Source organism: Saccostrea echinata, unplaced genomic scaffold (genome assembly GCF_033153115.1).
Source record: "Saccostrea echinata isolate AGI-Se365-2 ecotype Australia unplaced genomic scaffold, CSIRO_AGI_Sech_v1 ptg000010l, whole genome shotgun sequence".
NCBI classification, from domain to species: Eukaryota; Metazoa; Mollusca; class Bivalvia; order Ostreida; family Ostreidae; genus Saccostrea; species Saccostrea echinata.
The window spans coordinates 13,575,718-13,597,045 of record NW_026889759.1 but is presented as its reverse complement, the minus strand read 5'-3'; the positions used below and the strand labels follow the sequence as shown (position 1 = coordinate 13,597,045).

At 30.8% G+C, this 21,328-nt stretch overlaps 1 protein-coding gene across 1 annotated transcript; it reads right to left on the bottom strand.

The window, feature by feature from the left end:
* Window positions 1–6,354: 6,354 nt before the first annotated feature.
* On the bottom strand, window positions 6,355–19,887 carry LOC133184749 (probable thiopurine S-methyltransferase). Its single transcript, XM_061319821.1, has 9 exons — window positions 19,745–19,887; window positions 12,969–13,083; window positions 12,537–12,629; window positions 11,535–11,664; window positions 7,814–7,869; window positions 7,461–7,535; window positions 7,269–7,354; window positions 7,145–7,189; window positions 6,355–6,784 (listed from the first exon to the last, which is right to left on the bottom strand). The coding sequence occupies exons 1-9, from the start codon at window positions 19,761–19,763 to the stop codon at window positions 6,672–6,674; spliced, it is 732 nt and encodes a 243-aa protein (XP_061175805.1). The 5' UTR covers window positions 19,764–19,887; the 3' UTR covers window positions 6,355–6,671.
* Window positions 19,888–21,328: the final 1,441 nt, after the last annotated feature.

Here is a 21,328-nt window from a genome sequence, read left to right as displayed (position 1 = left end):
ACCTCATGAAACTTTACATCCATTGGTGCGCAATTTTAGTGATGTTAGCAGCTTATCACATTTTTAATGCTATAAAAAGGCCATTAAGCACATCAGTTATTAGAAAATATCCATAATGAGCAACATGAAAACTTTGTTCAGTTTCAAAGTCAAGTTTTTTCATAGCATTTTGATTGATCTAAATAAACAAGGAATGCAGAGGCGAATCGGATATAATCTTGCTCGTATTATATAATATTTTTACTAAGATTGGAGGCTTTCAAAAGCTAACAAGATTGTAGTTTGTTTAGAAAATCATATTCATTTGATGTGTTTTAAAATTTTAGTCCTTTATTATTAATTTTAGTTACAATAAAAATATCTTTAAGTCTTTGATTGTTTGATTTTTTTTTACTACATTCATTATACTCACAGTTCACTTTCTAAAGATGAAATTCTCCATAAATCACATTTCAATCTTTAATATTGGTATGATCTTTTAAATCCCTTATATCTAAATATATAAGACATATGGGTGAATTAAAAAAAAATGACCAAACGCATATTTATCAACCCACACTAAAAATACAGGCAATGAAAATAGATTTCTATGTCTCAGCATATGTCTTTAGATAGTGTCTAAATACCTGCCAAATATCTCGTTGATATCTCAATTAACAAAAAAGATATGCCCAAAAATGATGCTAAAATTGTCAGGAGTGCAACACCTTTTCGTGACATTTTGAAATTTCAATATTTTTTGGAGATCTGTGAAATAAAAAATAATGCTTCATGTTGAAAATAAAGACTTTCCTGATAATATTCAAAGTATTGAGCTTTAAATGTGGACTGTTGAAACTTTTGTTTAATCAAGTTGTGGTCATGGCTGATGTTTAAAAAAATGTTATACCATGTCAGGAGTGGAACAGAAAAAATGTAGTGTTGCCAAAAAAACATCGATTGTAAAATTCTGATAGAAAATTAAGACAAAAAAGAATTTTGGAAGTGTAAAATAATAACTGATATACATTTTAAAACTTAAAAATGTTATATAAATCACAAGCAGCATTAATGAGAGTCAAGTATATGTGCATACCCAAAAATGTCAGGAGTGCAACATTTGATGTTTTGCTTCCAAGCATGAAAAAACTATTATCATTATATGATTTTCTGATTTTTACTTTGGAAAATAAAGACACAAAGAACATTTTTACCAAATAGATTTATCAATTACAGGATCTGTCTGTGCTTCAGATCCATATTTCTATGGTCAGGAGTGCAACACATTTTTTTTAAAGATTCAAGTTCTGTGACGAAAAGACTTCAATTCATGCTTAGAAGTATTAATTAATTAATAATGATCTTTTTGTATAACTTAATGCTATATTATTGACAGTTTTATTATCAAAATCCTTCCTTTTTCAATTTTATCAATTCAGATGTGTTTTTATCTTTTTTGTGATTTTTTTAATGAACGTTAAAAATAAACACACTAAAACATTGTCATAAAATTCAAGTAATTCCTCCTCAACTTCACTGAAACAACAGAACAAGTTCTTATGTAATTTTCACTTCACAATTCTACTTTAAAGGCCCCAATGCTTTTGGTCAGGAGTGCAACAAATATGTTAGAATTATAAATCATCCAATAAGAATAAAAATAAAGAAAAAATGAGGAGTAGAATTTTTCTGGTGGGTTACTGTGTTTGTCTTCTAAAGGAAAATATGCTTTAAAATATATTTTATCTTCTAAATATACATTTAAGCTAGTTTTTTGGCATAAAATAGGGTATAATTCCAGATAAAATGCGAATTTTAAATACTTTCATCTGTTTTAATTATGAAGTATTGGACTATAAGTATTGCACAACTTCATTACCACTTGATGTTGCCAACACTTTATGAATTTTTGTGTTCTATGGTTTTAATTTTAAACTTTACTGCAGTCAGGAGTGCAACAAAACTGCTTCATAATTACCAATGTTTTTTAACTATCTTTTCTAAAAAATAAGTTGAAAAAAAATGCTTGATACTATTTGATGTTCAAAACACTATGTCTATCAACAAATTACAGAAAGTTTACAGTCAATTCAGGGAATAGTTTTCATCATATCACATATATTTTAAATACAATATATATATATATTACACTTTGCAAATAATCATGTTTTAAGGTCTTCAAAATATGAAAAACTTGCTGTAAACGATGAAAAATATCAACACGACAAATTGATTTACAAAGTAAGAATGGGTTATTGTGTGTTATAATTTTTAAAACAATGTTAAATAAAATACATATCAGATGTCAGGAGTGCAACACAATAATGTAACATAGGGTGACTTCAAAATCTAGTATTTTTTGTAAGAGAACTCGTATATAACAATTCTTTTTTGGCTTAGATTTAAAGAATTGACTTGGACGGACAAAAAAGTGAATTTTGGGGAATTTTATTGCTTCATATTTTTTTCATATTAAAACTTTTCAAACCAGAATTGAAAAAATAATGTAAAATAACAATCAAAAAGCCAATTTTTTGTCACATGTACAAGAGAAGATACTCATTCAAGGTCTAGATTTAATCATTTATACCCCTTTTACCATTTTGAAGCATAAAAAACTATAATTTCTTGTGATTATGTATTTTAGAAAGTCTTTTAAGGTGTAATGATATTTTCTTTTTTCAAAAGAAATTTTACTAATAAAAATTCTGAAACTTTTTAATCCAATTGTCTATTCTATTGCCACTTCAGGATTTTAAACTAGAATGCATTTGCAATATGATGATATAAGTGAAAAATATGTTATAAGTAGTTGAATTTTGCCAAAAAATTCAGTTTGGTGGTCATTTTTTTTGAATTCACCCATATAAACAAATATACTTTGAATATTTCATTTAGTCAGATATCAGACAAGAATCTCATCTTAATAAAGCATAAATTCCGTTTAAAAAGCTTTTGTAAGAATTTTTTTTGTTAAGAAATGATAAATTTTCTGACCCCAATTAGCTTGCTTGATGGGAAGGAAATTTCAAAACTTTTTTGAATATCTACAGGACACCACCAGTGTTCTAAATCATTATTTGGCTACTGCGTAAAATGTGAGAGAAATTCTGGGAACATGTTTTTAAAGGAATAGTGTCGGATTTTTTTTTTTGGCCTTCAATTGGCCTCTCCTATGAAATCCCAAACCTCATTGCACATCAACAATAATATTCCAAATGATTAATTTGCTACTGTGTAAAATGAAAGAGGAGTTGATGGAACTCTGTGTGTGTGTGTTTGTGTGTGTGTGTGGAAAAAAAAATTTTCGACCCTGGGATGCACTCAGGATGAAAATAAAAATTTGCAAACCCTATTATGCATATACAGGATATCACAAATCGTATTTCAAAATATAATTTGGCTACCTATAAAATGAAATTTTGAGAACCAGGTATTCATTCACAAACGTCGTTTTTCGAACCCCCAATTAAAACTTATTGCATACCTACAGGTCATCACCGGAAACTTTCCAAAAAGATGAATTGGCTACTGCATGAAATGTAAGAGGATTTCTGAGAACCAGATTTTGTAGAAAAAAAACTTCGTTTTTCAACCCTCAATAGGCCCAATAGGTGAAAATGAAAATTCCAAACCCTCATTAAACATCTACAGTACAAACAATATGCATTTTGTTAGAGGATAAGATATAAGCATTTTAAAGAGTAAGACATTGTGCTTCGGAATATTTTTATACCTGGACTTTCTAAAGAAAGTTCGGATTCATTGTTATTATTCGAGTCAGTCCGTCCGTCTGCCACCCTATCTTCTTTCTCAGAGTAATATTCTCTTACATTTTTAGAAGTAGCCAATTCGTTTTTAGGGAATATAATAGATGTTGTCCTGTAGATGTGCAATGGGGTTTCAAAGCTTTCATTTTTGACCAATGGATGCGGAAAACACCTTATTCTCAACAAAAATTTCGTTCTCAATTTCTTTTTACATTTAAATCAATAGCCAATTCTTTTTTGGAATATGAAAGTCGTGTCCTACATTTAGATGGGCATAAAGGTTATAATTTCATCCTGGGGCCATTTTAATATGAAAAAACGACAATTTTCTATGTAAAATGTTGTTCCCATAACCCCATTTACATTTTAAGCAGTAGTCAAATCATCTTTTGGAATATGGTTTGTGGTTTCCTGTAGAAGTGTAATAAGGTTTCGGAATTTTCATATTCATCCTGAGGGTCAATTCTGTCAACGACTTTTTTTTCTTCATTTTTTCCCCAAGAAACCCGGCTCCCGGTAAACCTCTTACATTTTACACAGAATCCAAACATTTTTTTTTTTGAATTATGATTGATGGGATCTTGTATATGTACATTAGGGTTTCGGAGTTTTTCTTTTCATCTTGGGGGCCAATGGGGGGGGGGGGGTCGAAAACGTTTTTCTATTTAAAAAAATGTCCAAAGAACTCCTCTTACTTTTTATATGGTAGCCAAATCATCTCTAGGAATATGATTGATAGTGTCCTGTAGATATACAATAAGATTTTAGAATTTTCATTTTCATAGGGGAACCTAGTCAGTGGCCAAGCATTTTTCTTTATAGAACGGCTCTTACATTTTATGCAATATTCAAATCAACTTCATGAATATGATTATGGTGTCCAGGAGATATGAAAAAAGGTTTTTGAATTTTTTTTCCATCTAGAAGGCCAAAAATGTAATTCTTTAACACAAAAGCTTTCTTTCCAAAACTCTTTTAAACAGAATTTATGCTTCATTTAACTCTCTAGTTTCATACAGTTAATGACTATCATAAGAGACCAAAGGGCCACTTACCCGAAAATTTAATGCTCAATTTGACGCATGTATATTCTGTTAATTATGGAATAGAATACCTAAGGTAGGAGATCAACAAACGCATCGGTAAAGCTGCATCAACACTTGCCTAACTATCCAAGCATGTATATAAGGAAATGCAAACACCTGACTTTCTCCACCAAAAATTCAATTTTACGAGGCCTATGTTGTAAGCTCTATTGCAGTTAATTTTGGGCAACCTATACGCACCAGGAAAAGAAAACATGCATACCAAATAAGATGCTTGCAGGAATCCTTGGATCACCCGACAAGACAGAGTCACCAACAACGACAAGCTTACAAAAGCAGGTTTACTACAACCTTCACCGTCAGAGACGCTTTCTGTGCATAGAATGGTTGACGGACGCAAACCTAAGGATCTCCCGTATGGAGAACTTGCAGTAGGCAAACACATGAAAAGCCCCTCAACTCTGCTTCTTGGACGTCTGCCAATGTTAAAGGAGGGACACAAACAAGACATTGACACAAACAGCTGGACTTGCTGTGGACAAAACAGAATAGAAATTCCTCATTGCATCAGGACTGGCTGGTGGTGAAAACAAATCTAAAGATCATGCAACCGAAGAAAGGTATATCAAAAAAAAAGAAAAAAAAAGAAAGCAAGACAACATCAGATTAAAGAAAAACCTGTCAGTCTACCATTCTTTATCTGTGTGGATACAGCCGACAGTGCAAATCCAGGATCGGCCTTTACAGCGACAGAAGACGGTGCTCCTCAACAAACTCTACAGACACAAATCCAGTCTTTGGACTGAAGGATGCCAATATCATTACCTATTGTTACCACTTCATTAGATACCCAGGTAGAGAGAAGAATAATTTTAAAGACAAACACTTACATATATGTCTGTATTACTGTCTTATGGCTGCATATAGTGTCTTTCTTTAAATTATGCATTTTGCCAATGTTGAAGTAAGTTGCATTGCAAAATTCAATTTTTGATTTAATTTCTCAATGCAAAAACTTCGTACGTGCGATGATGTACAAATAGACATAGAAATTAAAGCATGGGAAATGATACCTTAAACGAGACAAGATGAAAAATATCAAATATGTGATATGGTGCAGCACAATGCACTGATTTGAGTACTACTGTGTCGCAAGAAAAAAAAAACCCTGTAAGTTTCTTCCCTCAACAATGTCAAAGCGTATTCAAAACGACCAACTAAGCACCTAGATATATCCATCTCGGTGAAAATAGATCAACATCTTTATCAAAATAAGGCGAAACATATAATTCATATCCAAGTACAAAACAACAAGACCGGCCAATTTTATAAACGTGAAAACCAAAACAAAAGCTCCCTTGGAAACACAGAGTTCTGTTCGACAAAAACCGACCAAATATGAAATAGCTTCGGGCTTCGTGTGGTGAATCGAGCAATGACAAGCTTGTAGTGTGCTAATTAGAAGAATATGACAATACATCTTAGTAATTCATCCAGATACGTGTGTTGGCCTGAAAAGGTAACTAAAGCCTTTGCAAACTCATTAAGAAGTTTGAAAATAAATTGATCACGAACCCTTACAGAGTTGTCTTCCATTTAAAATGTCTTTCAAAAGCTTGTTAAAACAAAGAAACAACAATAACATTTACGGAGTCTATATACAATCGATCACAATAAAAACCACAACAATTAGGCATTAAATAATTGAAAAGAAAGGCTTATAAACAAAAATATGCAATGCAAATGACATCATAAATAAAATGAATTTGTTCGTTGAAAATTGTTCATACAATATGTCTACATTGCGTATCAATTGTGGAAATGCTGTTTTGTTTTCCTGTTGTTCATTGTACATAAGCAAAAAAAATTATTGTGTTCACTTCATCTTCAATAAATACAATTCCTCTATGAAAGATTTTAATCCCCAACTCTCCTGCCATTTCCCGAATGCATCTCTTTCGTCTATTTTCTTGATATCTGTTTGGGACCCTGACAATGGAATAAAAGTTCATATTTCATTATACCAAAGAATTGACATGTAAAAATATACTTTGAATCTAAAATCTGGGATGATAAAGATAATGAAAGTTGCACATTGGTTATATTGAATGATTGTTCTTTTTTTTTTGGGGGGGGGGGGTTATGCTGAGTTGACAGTATTTCAGCCACATTGGCTGTATGTACAAACTATCTGAAATGAATGAAAATTATGAATGATTGTGAAAGATTTGTGTAAGAGCACATAAAATTATTTACGTCTATTCAAAGAGATGCAATAGCATTCAGATCTAAAACGGTGTGAATGTTAAAGTGTTTCAAGATCCATGAGTCTGAAATGAAAAATCTTACCAAAGGCCTTTTTCAGGTCATCTTCATTACAATCAAATGGTGGGCCTAAAAAACAAATGCGTTAATAAATGGTTTTGAATAAGTATTTCATTTAAAAAAAAAAAAAAACAAGAACATTACATACCTCCAAATACTGTATTATCGACCAGAAAGGAGTCTAGTAGGTAAACTGTATCAGGGTGCATCATTGGTGTAATAATATTGCTATACCTATAGAGAGAAATAATCATATATATTGTATACAGAAAATTATCTTACTAATTAACGGGAAAAGTAATATTACTTAGTGAAGATTACTATAGATTATTGATCTTACTGTTTTCTTTGAGGGACTGGAATAGCCACGAAACTCCCCCTGTCCCAAATGCAATCAAACTGACCCAGGATTTTACTGTAAAGAATTGTTTGAATTCATTAGAGTATTTCATATCTAATGAAAGGTTGTTTATGAAAAAAGTAACTATAGATATGCAGATATTCATATACATGTAATATATATGTACCAGGAAAGCAAATTATTATATAACAAATAATTTTTCCCTTATAAAAGGTACATTATATCTAGATTGTAAGATTGTTTTACATTTTGAGAGAACAAAAAAAAAAATGTTTATATATATACATGTACTAGTTTATGGCTTCAACTATGCGAAATAAACCTCAAATTACCTTGAAATTTTAAAGAAATCGCAGCAGTAAATGGATATTTTTCTGTTATCGGTGGCCTGAAAAGTAATAAATAATATATAATATTAAAACATGCTTATATTGAAGTGCCAGATAATAATGATTTTGAGTCGTTATAAATGTTATTCGTTTTACCCGTTAAGCTCATAATATGTTTGAAACTACAGGGCATGAAATTCACTCCACTTTTAGAGTGAATTCACAATAAGCTTGCACGCCATATAACCATGTTTTACTGTACATATATTATGCTTGATTTAAATCTTTTCCCTGAAATGCTCATCACACTTATGTTAAATTTTTGAAATGAAAATTTTGTCGAAAAAATTTAAGTAATTAAAATTGTTTAAAGTATGTCTGTTGAAAATGTATGTAAACCAAAATTAAAATGCAGTTCCTTTAAATTCCATTCTACGGTATGCAGGCATAAAATATTCTTTTATGTTTCTAAATGCAATTGAAACCTTGATTAAAAATATCTTTTTTATGCAAAAATTAAAAGGGAAAAAATATCAATAGATTAAATGATATGAAAAATTGTATTTAAAGAAAATTAATATCCTTACAAAATATACGACTGCAATAAATCTATTTCAATCTATTTTTTTCTTATGTCAGCCGTCGGTAAAATATTACTAGGTACTAGGGACATTGCACAGGAAATTTGTTTAAGTTTTAAAGGTTGGAAATAATTTTTAGGAAGATGATATATAAGGAATTTTAAAAACCAATAGAAATTCGATCAACTCATCATTTTCTTTTACCATAAATATGAACTCAAGCACACAGATATCCAACGTTGGAACAATACTGACATTTATAATTCATAATGCCATACAATGTTATTCGCTCTCTCTGCCACCTGAATCGGACATTCATATAAAAACACTTCGTAACGGTGATAAAGCAAAAACACTCAAAGAAAAAATATGACATGGTTCTTAGAAACTTAAAGTGGATTTGGAAAGAAATTTATATTTTGCTTTATGTGAGACCATACTAAAAGTAAAAGGCTTCAAACTTCACTTTGAATCTCGTACGTAGTAATTAGGTGAACAATTATGTGAACCAATACAATGAATAACATCCTACCACATGGATGAGGACAGCAGTGTTATCTCTAAGAAATATTTTGTTTATATATATTATGTATTTATATCATTATTAATATATATTATATATTATATTTAAACAATGTCGTCTCTTGTTTAAGAGATACCAACAACTTTAGCTATAGGGTATAAAAGATTAATGGGTTTTATCCAATATTTGCTTTAAATATCTACTCAATCTGAATAGATACTGAAGTAATGAACAAATAATAACATTAATGTTAAATGTGTGCCTCTTCAATATTGACTCAGGACTTTCAAATGGGAGAGCTACTCAATAGTATGTCTCCTACCGTAACCTTTCTAAACTTCTCAACAGCCAAGAACGCAGAACAACCCCCTGTGAACATCCTTTATTCATTGAATTATGCCAAGGTGGGGGTCGCCCTTCTTTGGGCCTAAAATTCGCAAATGTCACGACAATACGAAAGTACACAAATATGAGAACACCTCTGAAGATAGCAGTTATTAAGGAAAAAATGTCAATCACTACACCATGTTAATGGTAAATCTATAGTTGGCTGCAAATGAATATGTAATATATTGCTTTTTCTAACATTTTATTTCACTCCGAACGAAGTTGTGTGACATTTGGTATTGTTCCGGTCCGATTCTTTGTATTTTTTTCTTCCTCCACCAAATCTTGTCCTTGCGTCTTGCACCTTGCTTGAACAACTTTAATGTTACTTCGTAGTAATAATAATCGCAAAATCTAAATGGCGACTGTGGCACATGGGAAAAAGCTATAAAAGCTTAAGATTTAATTTTTCTTATTAACTGCCCAGACAATTTAAAGGATATTATATTATATTATATATTGTAAGGATATTAATTTTCTCTAAATGCAATTTTTCATATCATTTAATCTATTGATATTTTTCCCCTTTTGACTTTTGCATAAAAAAAGATATTTTTAATCAAGGTTTCAATCCTTTAGAGGATTATTCTTTGCATCATCAATGTGATTTGATTTTTAAAAAAAATGATTGAAAAAACATTTATCATTTAAACACACTTTTAAAAAAAAGTAATTTCTATTAGGTAAGGGATTAGATAGAGGCAAAATGTCTATTCAAGTTTTCTCTCTGAGGACAACTTGTCACTGTTGCCATGAAACAAAAAGTTTCTTTTAAAAAAGTCCAATATAGGAATTTTTAAACTGCAGATTATTGATGTGCAAGTTAACTATGGAGATAATGAACAGTAATCAAGTTCAAAAGTCCATTAAAATGTTCAATACAAATCGGGAGCAGAGCAAACACGGTCCTCTAAAAACATCAGAGGATCAGGTATCATGGAGGAGTAAGCATACCAATTTTAAACGTTTAAATAAAGACCTTTGAATCTGCATATGTGACATCGAGAACTGAAGAATGAAAATTTGCAGGACTGGGATCGGTGGGATATAATTGTTTTTTTTTTTTTAAAAAACCCTTTCTGTTATATCTACTTTGCTTTACAAAAAAAAATTATCATTCTTTATTACATTTAAATCGATCTACATAGATGCACATAAATATTAAAAATTGGTATATGATTTTTTTTTAATTGAAAAACTTTTAATTATTAAATTTTTGTACATTTTATTTTTCTATTATACGGAACAGAGGTACTATTATTAGACGTTGCAAAATTCATTCAACAGTTGTTAAAAATCCAGTTAGTCCGTTTCAACTGGTGCTTTAGTTAATAAAATTAAAAATGTATTTCATCGGATTTTGATTTAAGATTTATAAATAATGTCTTGATGTTTGCCGCCTTTGGTAATATAAACCCGTCTTTGAACTAAAAAGTGCCCTGTCATTTCAGATTACGAAAATCACACCGCTAGTATATCAATGCAAATGTTTAGCCATGTAAGCTTTTGGTCCATTTTATTTGAACTTTAAACTTTAATAGTCAATTTGTTTTCAATAAGACTATTACAGTGTAAATTTATCGTCTTGAACGAAGACCATCTGATTAGAAATAGAGGTCAAGTATTATGAAAAAAAAATTATAACACCTTAGCTTGATGAATGGACATCATTGACTTTCCGCACTTTTGGGTAATTGGGTTTCCCTTGAATACAAGCTATCTGTGATACAATTCAATGAAAGATAAAAAAAAAAATTGTAAAAGTTAATATTTTTATTGCAGTATATTGGGTTCTTGGGATTATTTTTTTTTCAATATATGTAATTGTTTGGGAACAGTTTAAAAGTCTTTTGTGCATCTGTTTGCGAAAAAAGGGGCAAATGTTTAACCGTATTTTTCGAATTAGTATTAGTTTCGAGGGGTCATTACACGTAACAAACCTTACAAAGGTTACTTACACACAAGGAACGGCAATTACAACCATAAAAGATCTTTTTTTAAAGTATCATTGATAGAATTTTAACTAAAAAAATAAAACAGGACCTCCACAAAGAAGCAAAAGTATGAAGCAACTCGAAATGTATACGTTTATGGATCTTCTTTTTAATTAAAAAAAAAAACTTGGTCGTATGGTAGAATTCGCGAACAGCAGAAGTGTATTCTAAGTCTAACAATCTCGTAATTAATCAACATATACAGGCAGAAATTGTTGATTAGTTAAACAATTACTCACCTTAAATACTTTGCCTTCAATCTCTTTGAGATCAGTTGTAGTATAAGGTATGTCTTGTTCATCAAAGAATTCTTTGCATCCCTTTTCTGCACATTCCAGTCCGACTACTTCGTGTCCTTTGTCAGCAAGCCTGTAGAATAAGAAGCAATCTTTCCGTTCGATTTTTATAATTAATTATATTTTTTGTCTAAGCTCAAATTGATTGATTGATTGTATGTTGTTTTACGTCCCGTTCGAGAATTCTTAACTCATATAGAGACGTCACTATATACCGGTGAAGGGCTTCAAATTTAGACCTTTACTCGTCACTCAAGGCCATTGAGCAGTGAGGGTTCTTTATCGTGCCAACGCCTACTGTGACACGGGGCCTCGATTTTTCTCATCCGAAGGACCCGCAATTTTCACTTCAAAGTGCGGAGCGCTTGGCGAAGGAACAGTTGCTACCTATTTTTTATCGACTTAGATCAGTCGCGGCCGTGATTCGAACATATGACCTTCCCATCACGGAGCGAGCGCTCTACCGACTGAGCTACCGGGACGGCTTTCTAATGTCAAATACCTTAAGATTGAGAAAAATATCTAAATATCAAATTTATTTACTAACATGTTTTTGAAGATTCAGATCCGTGACTTAGGAATATTCTTAAGGACAGACGATACGTTCCTCAATAATATATAATTTTTTCTAAGAATTTGTCATTGAAGTATTGCTACTTCAACATGTTTACTTGCAAAAAATTGAGGTACCTTACCAGGCATTTGTGCAAGATACCAGAGGATGTTGTTTCCTATAAAATTCTTTTGGAAAAAACTTGATTTGCCAATATCACATTTTTTTAGTGTTTCAATTTTTTAAAGACAATTTGAAACAAGTTTAGAAATCAGAAGGTAATTAAAATTTGGAATAGTTTCCATACAATACGAAGATATGCTAAACAGATATTTGAGGAATGTATCGTCTGACCTTAAATAATGCAATTTTTGTATACTAGTAACTTGTACCATTTTAGATCAACTGCTTTCCCACAAAGTGGTAGAAAAATTCGTACATTGTTCTTTTTTCCTGTCAGCGTATCATAATGTTTTGAGAGCATTCTACAAAATAAAAGATAAATAAATTTTAAAAAAATTATCAAAAAAGTGAGCACCAGTCAGCTTATAGTTTGAAATAAACCTATATATTATTGACGGCGTATATTGAAAGACAGGAGTTGTACTTAATAAATTAAGCAATTTAAAAATTAAGAGATATTTCTTTAGTTTTATTTTGTTTTTAAATATCTGCAAAGTGCATTCCCACATTTTCATCAAGAAAAATGACCAGTAAAATTTGCGATAAATAAATTTTAAAGACGTCTGGTCTTGAAAGAAAATAGATTTTGTATTTACACTTATTCAATAGCACATTGTGAGTCTTTTTAACAGAAAACATACGGATGTGTTTTAGGCATGTGAAACTGTGTCTGGGATTTTCCCCATCTGTAGTCCCAGTCTTCTGGTTTCATGTTGCTTGTATCCTCATAATCACCGAACTGGTTAATCCGCCGATCTGTTATTTAAAAAAAAAAGATGGTTCTCACTAGGAAACAAGAATGAACATCGTGAATTTATCATTTTTTGGTGCTTTTCAGCTTTATATGTGGAATTATAGAGAGACTAGTTTAAAAACAGTTGAAAAAGAGTCCTTTTTATGGCAATAATAAAGCATTTGTGCAAGAAGAAAACGCATAGACACAAGATGTCTGTTTTTCACGATAATGAATTTAATTTTCGTATAAGATCCATAAATGCCACGACCGGTGAATGTCAATAACATTTTCCTCAGTTTACCCTAATGAGCTGCAATGAATAGGGTCAAATGGTTTAGAGCTAAAACAGGAAAAAATCTTGCGTGCGAAGTGTAATTATGGTTTGTCAAAGTCCTTAAATATCTCATTTGTAACCATCAAGGCTGTAAGTTTATTTTTCCCGATAGTATTTTTAAACTGTGTATGATCTAGGTAATTACATGGTTTGGAAGAAAAAAAAACGCATGTTCATCGTGAGTTTTAGAGGTTCAAGCCGCCTTGGTGACAAAAGTTAGTAGCCGTCACGCCTTCTTTTTGTAAGATTGTGTCCCTCACAACAGCATAAAATGTCGGACGATTTTAGTCCCTTTTCATAAATGAGTTATGAAAGTCAATAAAAAGACTTTTATTTTGATTGCTTTTCCATCTGTCATTTTTGATTTGTGGAGCTGATAATATTTTGGATGCGCTTTTCAGCCGGAAAATTGATTGATACAGCATGAAATTCATAACTGATTAACAAAACATGCTTGGTTGAGTAAGAAAAGCTGTAATGGCATTACAACATCAATAAAATTTAATGCATTTTGAGAATATTTTTCATCCATATTTCAAGGCTTCGGGGATGAATTACTCGAAGTGCTTCTTTCTATACAGTGTATATATATATATATATATATATATATATATATATATATATATATATATATATATATATATATATATATATATATATAGAGTCGGCAAAACAGCAAGTTACGAAATAGTGTTATCAACTTTTAATTGAAAATTTGGTGAATTATTTGTGGAATAAATCGCTGGAAAATTCGTCCTTCATTATGTTTTTGACAATGAATTCGAAGAAGGGAACATGCAATCTGGTCGTTAGCCTTGTACATCATTAGAAGTCGTAAAAGTGCAAAAACTTGGAGATTTAAATCTTAAACGTTGGGGACTCTTATTGTCACTGTCTCGACATGTGCAGTTATGAAATTAAATTCCTCTTTTAATTTACTACATGTATTGTATAACATTAAACTTAACAAATCATCGGCGACCGACTTACTTAATTACCGATATCCCTTTAATACTTTGATCAGTCGAAGTTGAATTTAAGCTTCTTTAAGAGATTGGTTTTTATTAATCTTATTAAATCAATCTCAATTTAAATATAAATGTTATAGAAAATTAAGCAGTGGAAAAAGCTTTGTCAAGGAGAGGGTAAGGGAAAACGTGTCTCTCAACACATTTTCTCAAATACAACAAATGAAAAATAAAGCGCTGTTCTGTCACTTAATACGCCGTCACCTAAATTTATGAATTTAAACTCTATAATCATTCTGTTAAGAACTACAATGTTTATAAGGAAGATTAACGTTTTAAAATAAAATCAACAGTCTTTTGCTGAGTCACGAACAAAATTTCGTCAGACAGGGTACGAAATTTATTTTGGAACATAAAACTTTCATAACTGCTGTGTCATGGCGTCGAGCAACGGTTTCTCTTCACGCCAGTGTCTTCCTGACTCCTCGCACATTCTTGTGAAGGAAAAGTTATTTGATTTTTACACTCCCTAAATGAAATGCAACAATTTAATTGAACTTCTCTAGCATGATACAGAGTCATTTAAATATGTAGTGCTGGGAACTGCATGCATCTTGGGTATTCTATTTCAATTCGTATCGCATTAAAGAGTTTACCATACATTATGCTCTCTGTGTAAGCTGTTACATCCCATATCACATGAAAAAGCATTACTATTATACAGAATTTAAATTTTCAATTATTTCAGGGAGTGTTTGACAGACCGTTTGCACGCAGTAACACAGTGTTTTGATAACAAAATGATTCCCTATTCCCTTAATTTAATTTTGACGGGAAATATTAATGGACTTTATTTTTCTTAATGACCCGAAAAGTGAAAAATTGGATGAATTCCTTCATCAAGAACACATAAAGACGTTTATAAGTTTCATCTTGACGAGAAGTGTATTTTCTATACAGAATGGTTACAGCTTTTGATTATATTATTAGATAAAAAGTAAGCCTTTGATACATTTGAACGAATATAAAATTCATTAATAACAAATTATAATGTCTAAAACATTTCAGGTCATTGGATTCGTGCGATTATCAAAATAACGGACTTTATTTCCAAAATATTAATATCGACAAGACATTATCCTTTCTTTTAAAAAATATTCATAACAATTTTTCTTAATTAATAATCTATTCAACATTGCCTGCAATTATTCCAAGAATGTCAGAATTGTCCTCAAAAGGTCGCACCCTTATTTTCGGTATAAAACAAATCCCCTTATCCCAGTACATGTCGAATTCACATAATTCCACTGAAAGGTAGAATTATATTTTGACAAAACAAAAACAGATTAAGCTGAAGAAAGTAACCTGATCTTATGGGTTATGACTTTTATCGTTCAGGTGACAGAAGTTTGGTTTGGCTGAGGATGACCTCATATTGATAATGTTGTAGAGTAAGGTTACCCTCCAATGACCTTAAAATACTACATGTAAATGGAAAAGGTGAAGATAATGAATAGTGATCAATCTCAGAAATCCAGTGAAGAATATGAGTCTTGAACAGGACATGAACCCCTGGAAACATCAAAGATGGGATCGTGTGCCTGGGAGGAGTTAGCATCCCTTGTCGACCGGTCAAACCTCGGTATTGGTGAAGTAAATGCGGAGTATAATCCGTAATCACAATGGTATAAAAACAATGAACTTGCAATCGATGGGAAATATGTCAGTCAAATTACTACCCAATGATAGGATGTATTTGCTAAACAAGTTCAGTATAATGATCATAGAATTTGCAAAATGCTGACTTTAAACGAGGTTGTAGAAATTAATGTGACATCAACTTATCTATCAGTTTCTAACGTCTGTTAGAAAATTGATCGTTCTCAGAACATGCTCTTGAATATCGAATCATTTGGGAGACATAAACACCATATGCAGGTGATTGTGGAATATTTCTACATTAATAGTGAAAGTTGACAATGGATAACTTAATCCCGTTTGGGATATAACTTAGTTGTAAATTTGGCAATTAATTTCTATAGTACGTAAAGTATAAAAGTATGAAGCAGATGTGACAGACTCTGTGTGTCTTTTATTTTATTTCGAGTTCAATGGGATATATCGATTTGAAATATTAAGGAAAATAATTATTATTAATTGATAAAATGTCGTCATTATATCGAAATGTTGAATTGAAAGTCGCGGCAAGAGATTTTTTATTCTCATGTAGAAGTTTTTAAATAGATTCTGCTTCATAAGAATACAAAAACAGATCGGCTAATAAAGAAGCACAATTGAGCCCATCGAATTCCAACAGATTGTTGAAAGACCTAGTCTCCAAAGACTACTAAATATTGTAAATGAGGAACTCCAGCATCTTTTTAAGATCAGTTTCAGAGTATTTGTGTGCAGGATGATTTTTAACAATTTTGTAGATGACCAATATGAAAATTTACGAGTTCCATTTTCATTTTAAAAAAACAACAACATTTGTCTATGATGTCAAAAAGCCTGTTCTTTAATTTATCGTGAGGAGTGGTAGTATAAAGCGTTAAAATGTCTCATGTTCTGACGCTATTGATTTTTGAAAAGTTTTGTGATTTTAGATATTCCTTGATTCTTTAGAATTTTTAGAATCCACATTTGCATTACTCCGCTTCTTGAATATGTTGTAGCACAGTACGCCTGAAGGTCCCAATTCATAGTAGTTAAAATGTCGCCGAGGATTAGGATAGAGGATTGGTTGAACATTTACTTGACCCTTCAATATATCTTTGTTTATAAGGAGTTTTGGAATACAGTATCATTTTGCTGATTTATTACCCACAAAAAGTTGGACAAGACAATGTTTTATTTCATTCTTGGTTTCATTGTTTGCTAATTAGTCTGTTTGTTTGCTTGTTTTTTTATTTTATTTTTTAAAACATTTACATTCCCCCCCTACTGTTTATCGATGTATTGAAGTTCCAGATACTGTTCAAATTAAATTTCCTTTTTTATTTTCACTTTTATTCTGTGATGTAATTTTAATTCTCATCATGTATGTATATATATATATACATATATATATATATATATATATATATATATATATATATATATATATATATATATATATATATATATATATATATATATATATATATGAGGTTATTTCTCTAAACTTCTCCCTCATTTTCAATTGTAAAAGCTATTTAAATAAAGTAAAAAAAATTGAAACTGGTTATGCTTAGAAAGATATTACTCGTATATTATGGAGGAAAAAGTTGTTTTTTTTTAATTTGTATCGAATTTGTAAAATTTTTACTCCTATTATGCAAACAATTTATTTAATTACTTTAAATTGGTCTAAACTAAAACCAAGAAAAATCTATTATTTTGTCATTAACTGTAGATTCCCATTTATTCTATCTTACATTCAAGGGAAGAAGACTTAGGAGAAGATCCTATCTGGGGCGTTGAACACTAATGATAATTTCAGGTGTAAATTATAATTAAAGCAACTAATGTTGCAAAGTTTTGGAAACCGTAGTATTCATATAATTTTGAAATTTTGAAAACATTACAAACCTCCGAAATGATAAATCGCCTCACATACCACAATTCCTTAAAGATAATTTTCGAATCAATGAACAAAATACTGAAAGTTAACGTCAAATTCTAATAGACATGTAACTAAAAATTCAAATAATGATAATAATATTTAAATTGGCTCTAATGAATATTTGCATAATTTAAAATCAAGTGGGTTTTGGGTTGCAATTTTACAGGACATGATTATTTTCATGTTCTCATGTGTGCAGCATTGTTTTTTTTTTTTATTACATTGAAAAAATTCGCTGTTGATTTAGCTCAGCGGTGCAGATAATGAGCATAAAATAAATATGCTTTAAGTTTTGAAAGTGGATTTAGGCAAGATCTAAAGCTAGTTTGCTTAATACAAGCCACAGTCAGCAAAATAACTCCTTTTTATCTTTGAAAGTTCATCGACGGCAATAATAAAAATGTTGTTGAACACGAGATTTACATTGATCAGTTCGAGACTGAGATAAGTGAGACGAGGTGTAAAACGTAATTGTTCTACAAATATTTTTTTTTATTATTTGTTGCACTTTTTTATGACAGCACAGAGTGCATAGCATATTAGCCGAACTGTCATATTGTAATTTTTGAACTTTCCGAGTGGATGTTAATATTTTAACGAAATGACAGACTTGTCATATTGAAAATTCAATACTTACTGACGCCTATTAAAATAATAGATTTACAATATGACAGAAACTAAGAACAAATGTTTGAATAATTGAAACGGCCAAAATAGAGCAGCATAATGTTGAAACTACAATGCATGAACAACTCATGGAGTCATGAGTCACAACAAAAGCATGAAGTCATTGAGTCATGAGTTACAATGAATGCATGAACAACTCATGAGTCATCGAGTCATAACGAATGCATGAACAACTCATGAAGTCATTGAGTCATGAGTCACAACGAATGCATGAACAACTCATGAAGACATTGAGTCATGAGTCACAACGAACTGCATTACATAATTAATTGCTTAAAATGTTAGATACAATACATAAAATTTATCAAAGGGAAAATTGATGTCAAATTTATAAATGATATGTGTCCTAAACTTTTTTTAGTGCTAAATGTCATCTTATGTTATTCTTTACAAATGAATGACATTTGTAAATAATTCAAGTTCAAGCAATGACTGAGAGGTACATCATTTACTTCAGACATTGATTAGAAATATGGAAATACCTTTAGTATAAATATACTACAATCGTTTAGGAAATGCACATTTGTTTTAATAAAACCTCAATGTTTTGTACTATCTGTGTAAAATATGCATCCCAAACCCATATAAATACTGGGAAAAAATCGTTTGTACGTGAAAAAAGACTGGTTAAATAAGACAATTTTTAATTGTAAAGATGGGTAATAAAATAAACAATTAATGCTTCCTAAAAATACACGGTAAAAAACCGACCTATTATACAAAAAAGGGTTTCTAAAGAAAAGAAATGAAAAAAAGACGAATCTGAAAATAATAGAAGTATTGTATGCAGCCTGCTAATTATAAATATACAAGGATGAAAAAATCAACTGTCAACATATAATATCGGCTTTGACGACACAAACCAGAAAAACCTTTGTCAATATTTACTTAAGCAATGCTGTTTCGTGATATTAAAGTCCTCATCGGACTGATAGGAACTTGTGGTCATAAATAAATAAAAAGGAAAAACGGATTTCCAATTAATCTGCCTTTTTTGTCGAGTCACTCCTGTAAACAATAAACAGATCGTCCTAATAAATGAATAGCATTGCACAAGGGAAATGGGGAAGATTTGAAACCTCACTTACCTTGTTTCTGTCCATTCATGTTTTGTCAATGTAGCTTGTCCTTCGTTATCCGTCTAATAACAAACAGTAGACCACCGTTGAATGACCTTTCACTACGGAGCTATTCAGCGTTGTCGCTTCCTCTCCTTATTCACTGTTTTTGTGTCTGAACTATCAATGGATATACTCCATATATATGCATTTGTATATACAGGAAAAGCATATAGTACATCGCAGTGATGTGTTTACATTTGTTTAAAACGAGATGAAAGATTTTCTTCTCGAATGAATATTGCGGTTAAGTTATTCGATTGCCATTTAATATCATAACATTCAATACGGAAGAAAACTGGTCTTGATTGAAAGAATAAAATAAGAATTACATTGGGGAAGTTAATATTATGCAAAACTCGTTGAAGAAAAATTAAAAAAAAAACTGTAAAGCTGTTGAACATCTAACATAATATGAATTGAAATACTGCACTTACCTTGCGGACATGCAGTCTGAAATGAAACCCATGGCTCTGTCGAATTTAATATTAATACCGTTATAAGTAATTCATTGTAAACACAGTGTAGGATGGATTGCGATTGGTCGACTGACCATTTGCTTTATAGTCTGACATTCTTCACTAAATATGCTTGTCATTCATATAGGGATTTCCTTCTCTTGCCTTTTCTAAATGGCTGTGCAGGAGATATCAATTTTACTGAAGGGATTTTTTAAAACGAAATGTTTGTAGATCAATCACGTTTGTCACGTTCATCCTGCAGAGGCATTGCACAGCTGAGATTATATGACCTACTATCACCTCAAGTAATGTAACATGGGAATCTAAATCTTGCTGAGTCATTTATCAATATTTTTGTATATTATCTGTCTTCATATCTTTCCACATTCTTTCATATACGTCAATATTTCACATTGTCATTCTAATTCTGAATTCTATTGCTAAATCCTTTACATTTCCTTGATCTTTTTAATTTCCTTTTACCGAATTTCAACCCTCAGTTTTAAATGTTTTATCTGTCTTTTTTTTTCATTTTTCATAATCAAGTAATATAATTTGTAAAATTACTTTTGCTGAGACCATCTCTTTTTTTTCTTTTAGTTTCAAGCTCTTTAAGCTGAAGATACTTTGCATTTTTGTTATCAAACGATAGACATATGTTTACATTAAGACATATTTAACAATCTTGCACGGTGGTTTCCTAAAAATAAACTTCCATTCTCTTGTGTGTGTTTTTTTAAATAAAGTATTTATTAGTGTTTAAAACAGGTAAATGCAGTTTGTGGCGATTTTTTTTTCAAGGTTTTCATTTCAGCTGATTAATTCAAACTTAACAACCAGATAACATTTATAAACATCAATCAAACCATCAGCAATTTCTCTTTGCTCTTAAAAGTGTTTAAATTAAAAAAAAAATCTTATAAAATACAATTAAACAGCTATTAGACTTTCACTCAAAGGTTATTGTAATTTAATTAATTTTTTTTTAGCAGATTTGGTCGATGAATAGAATAAGAAGGATTTATGTAAACCCCCTCAATATAAAATTATACTCGAAAACTTGATACAAAAAGCAATCCAAATTGAGAGAGAG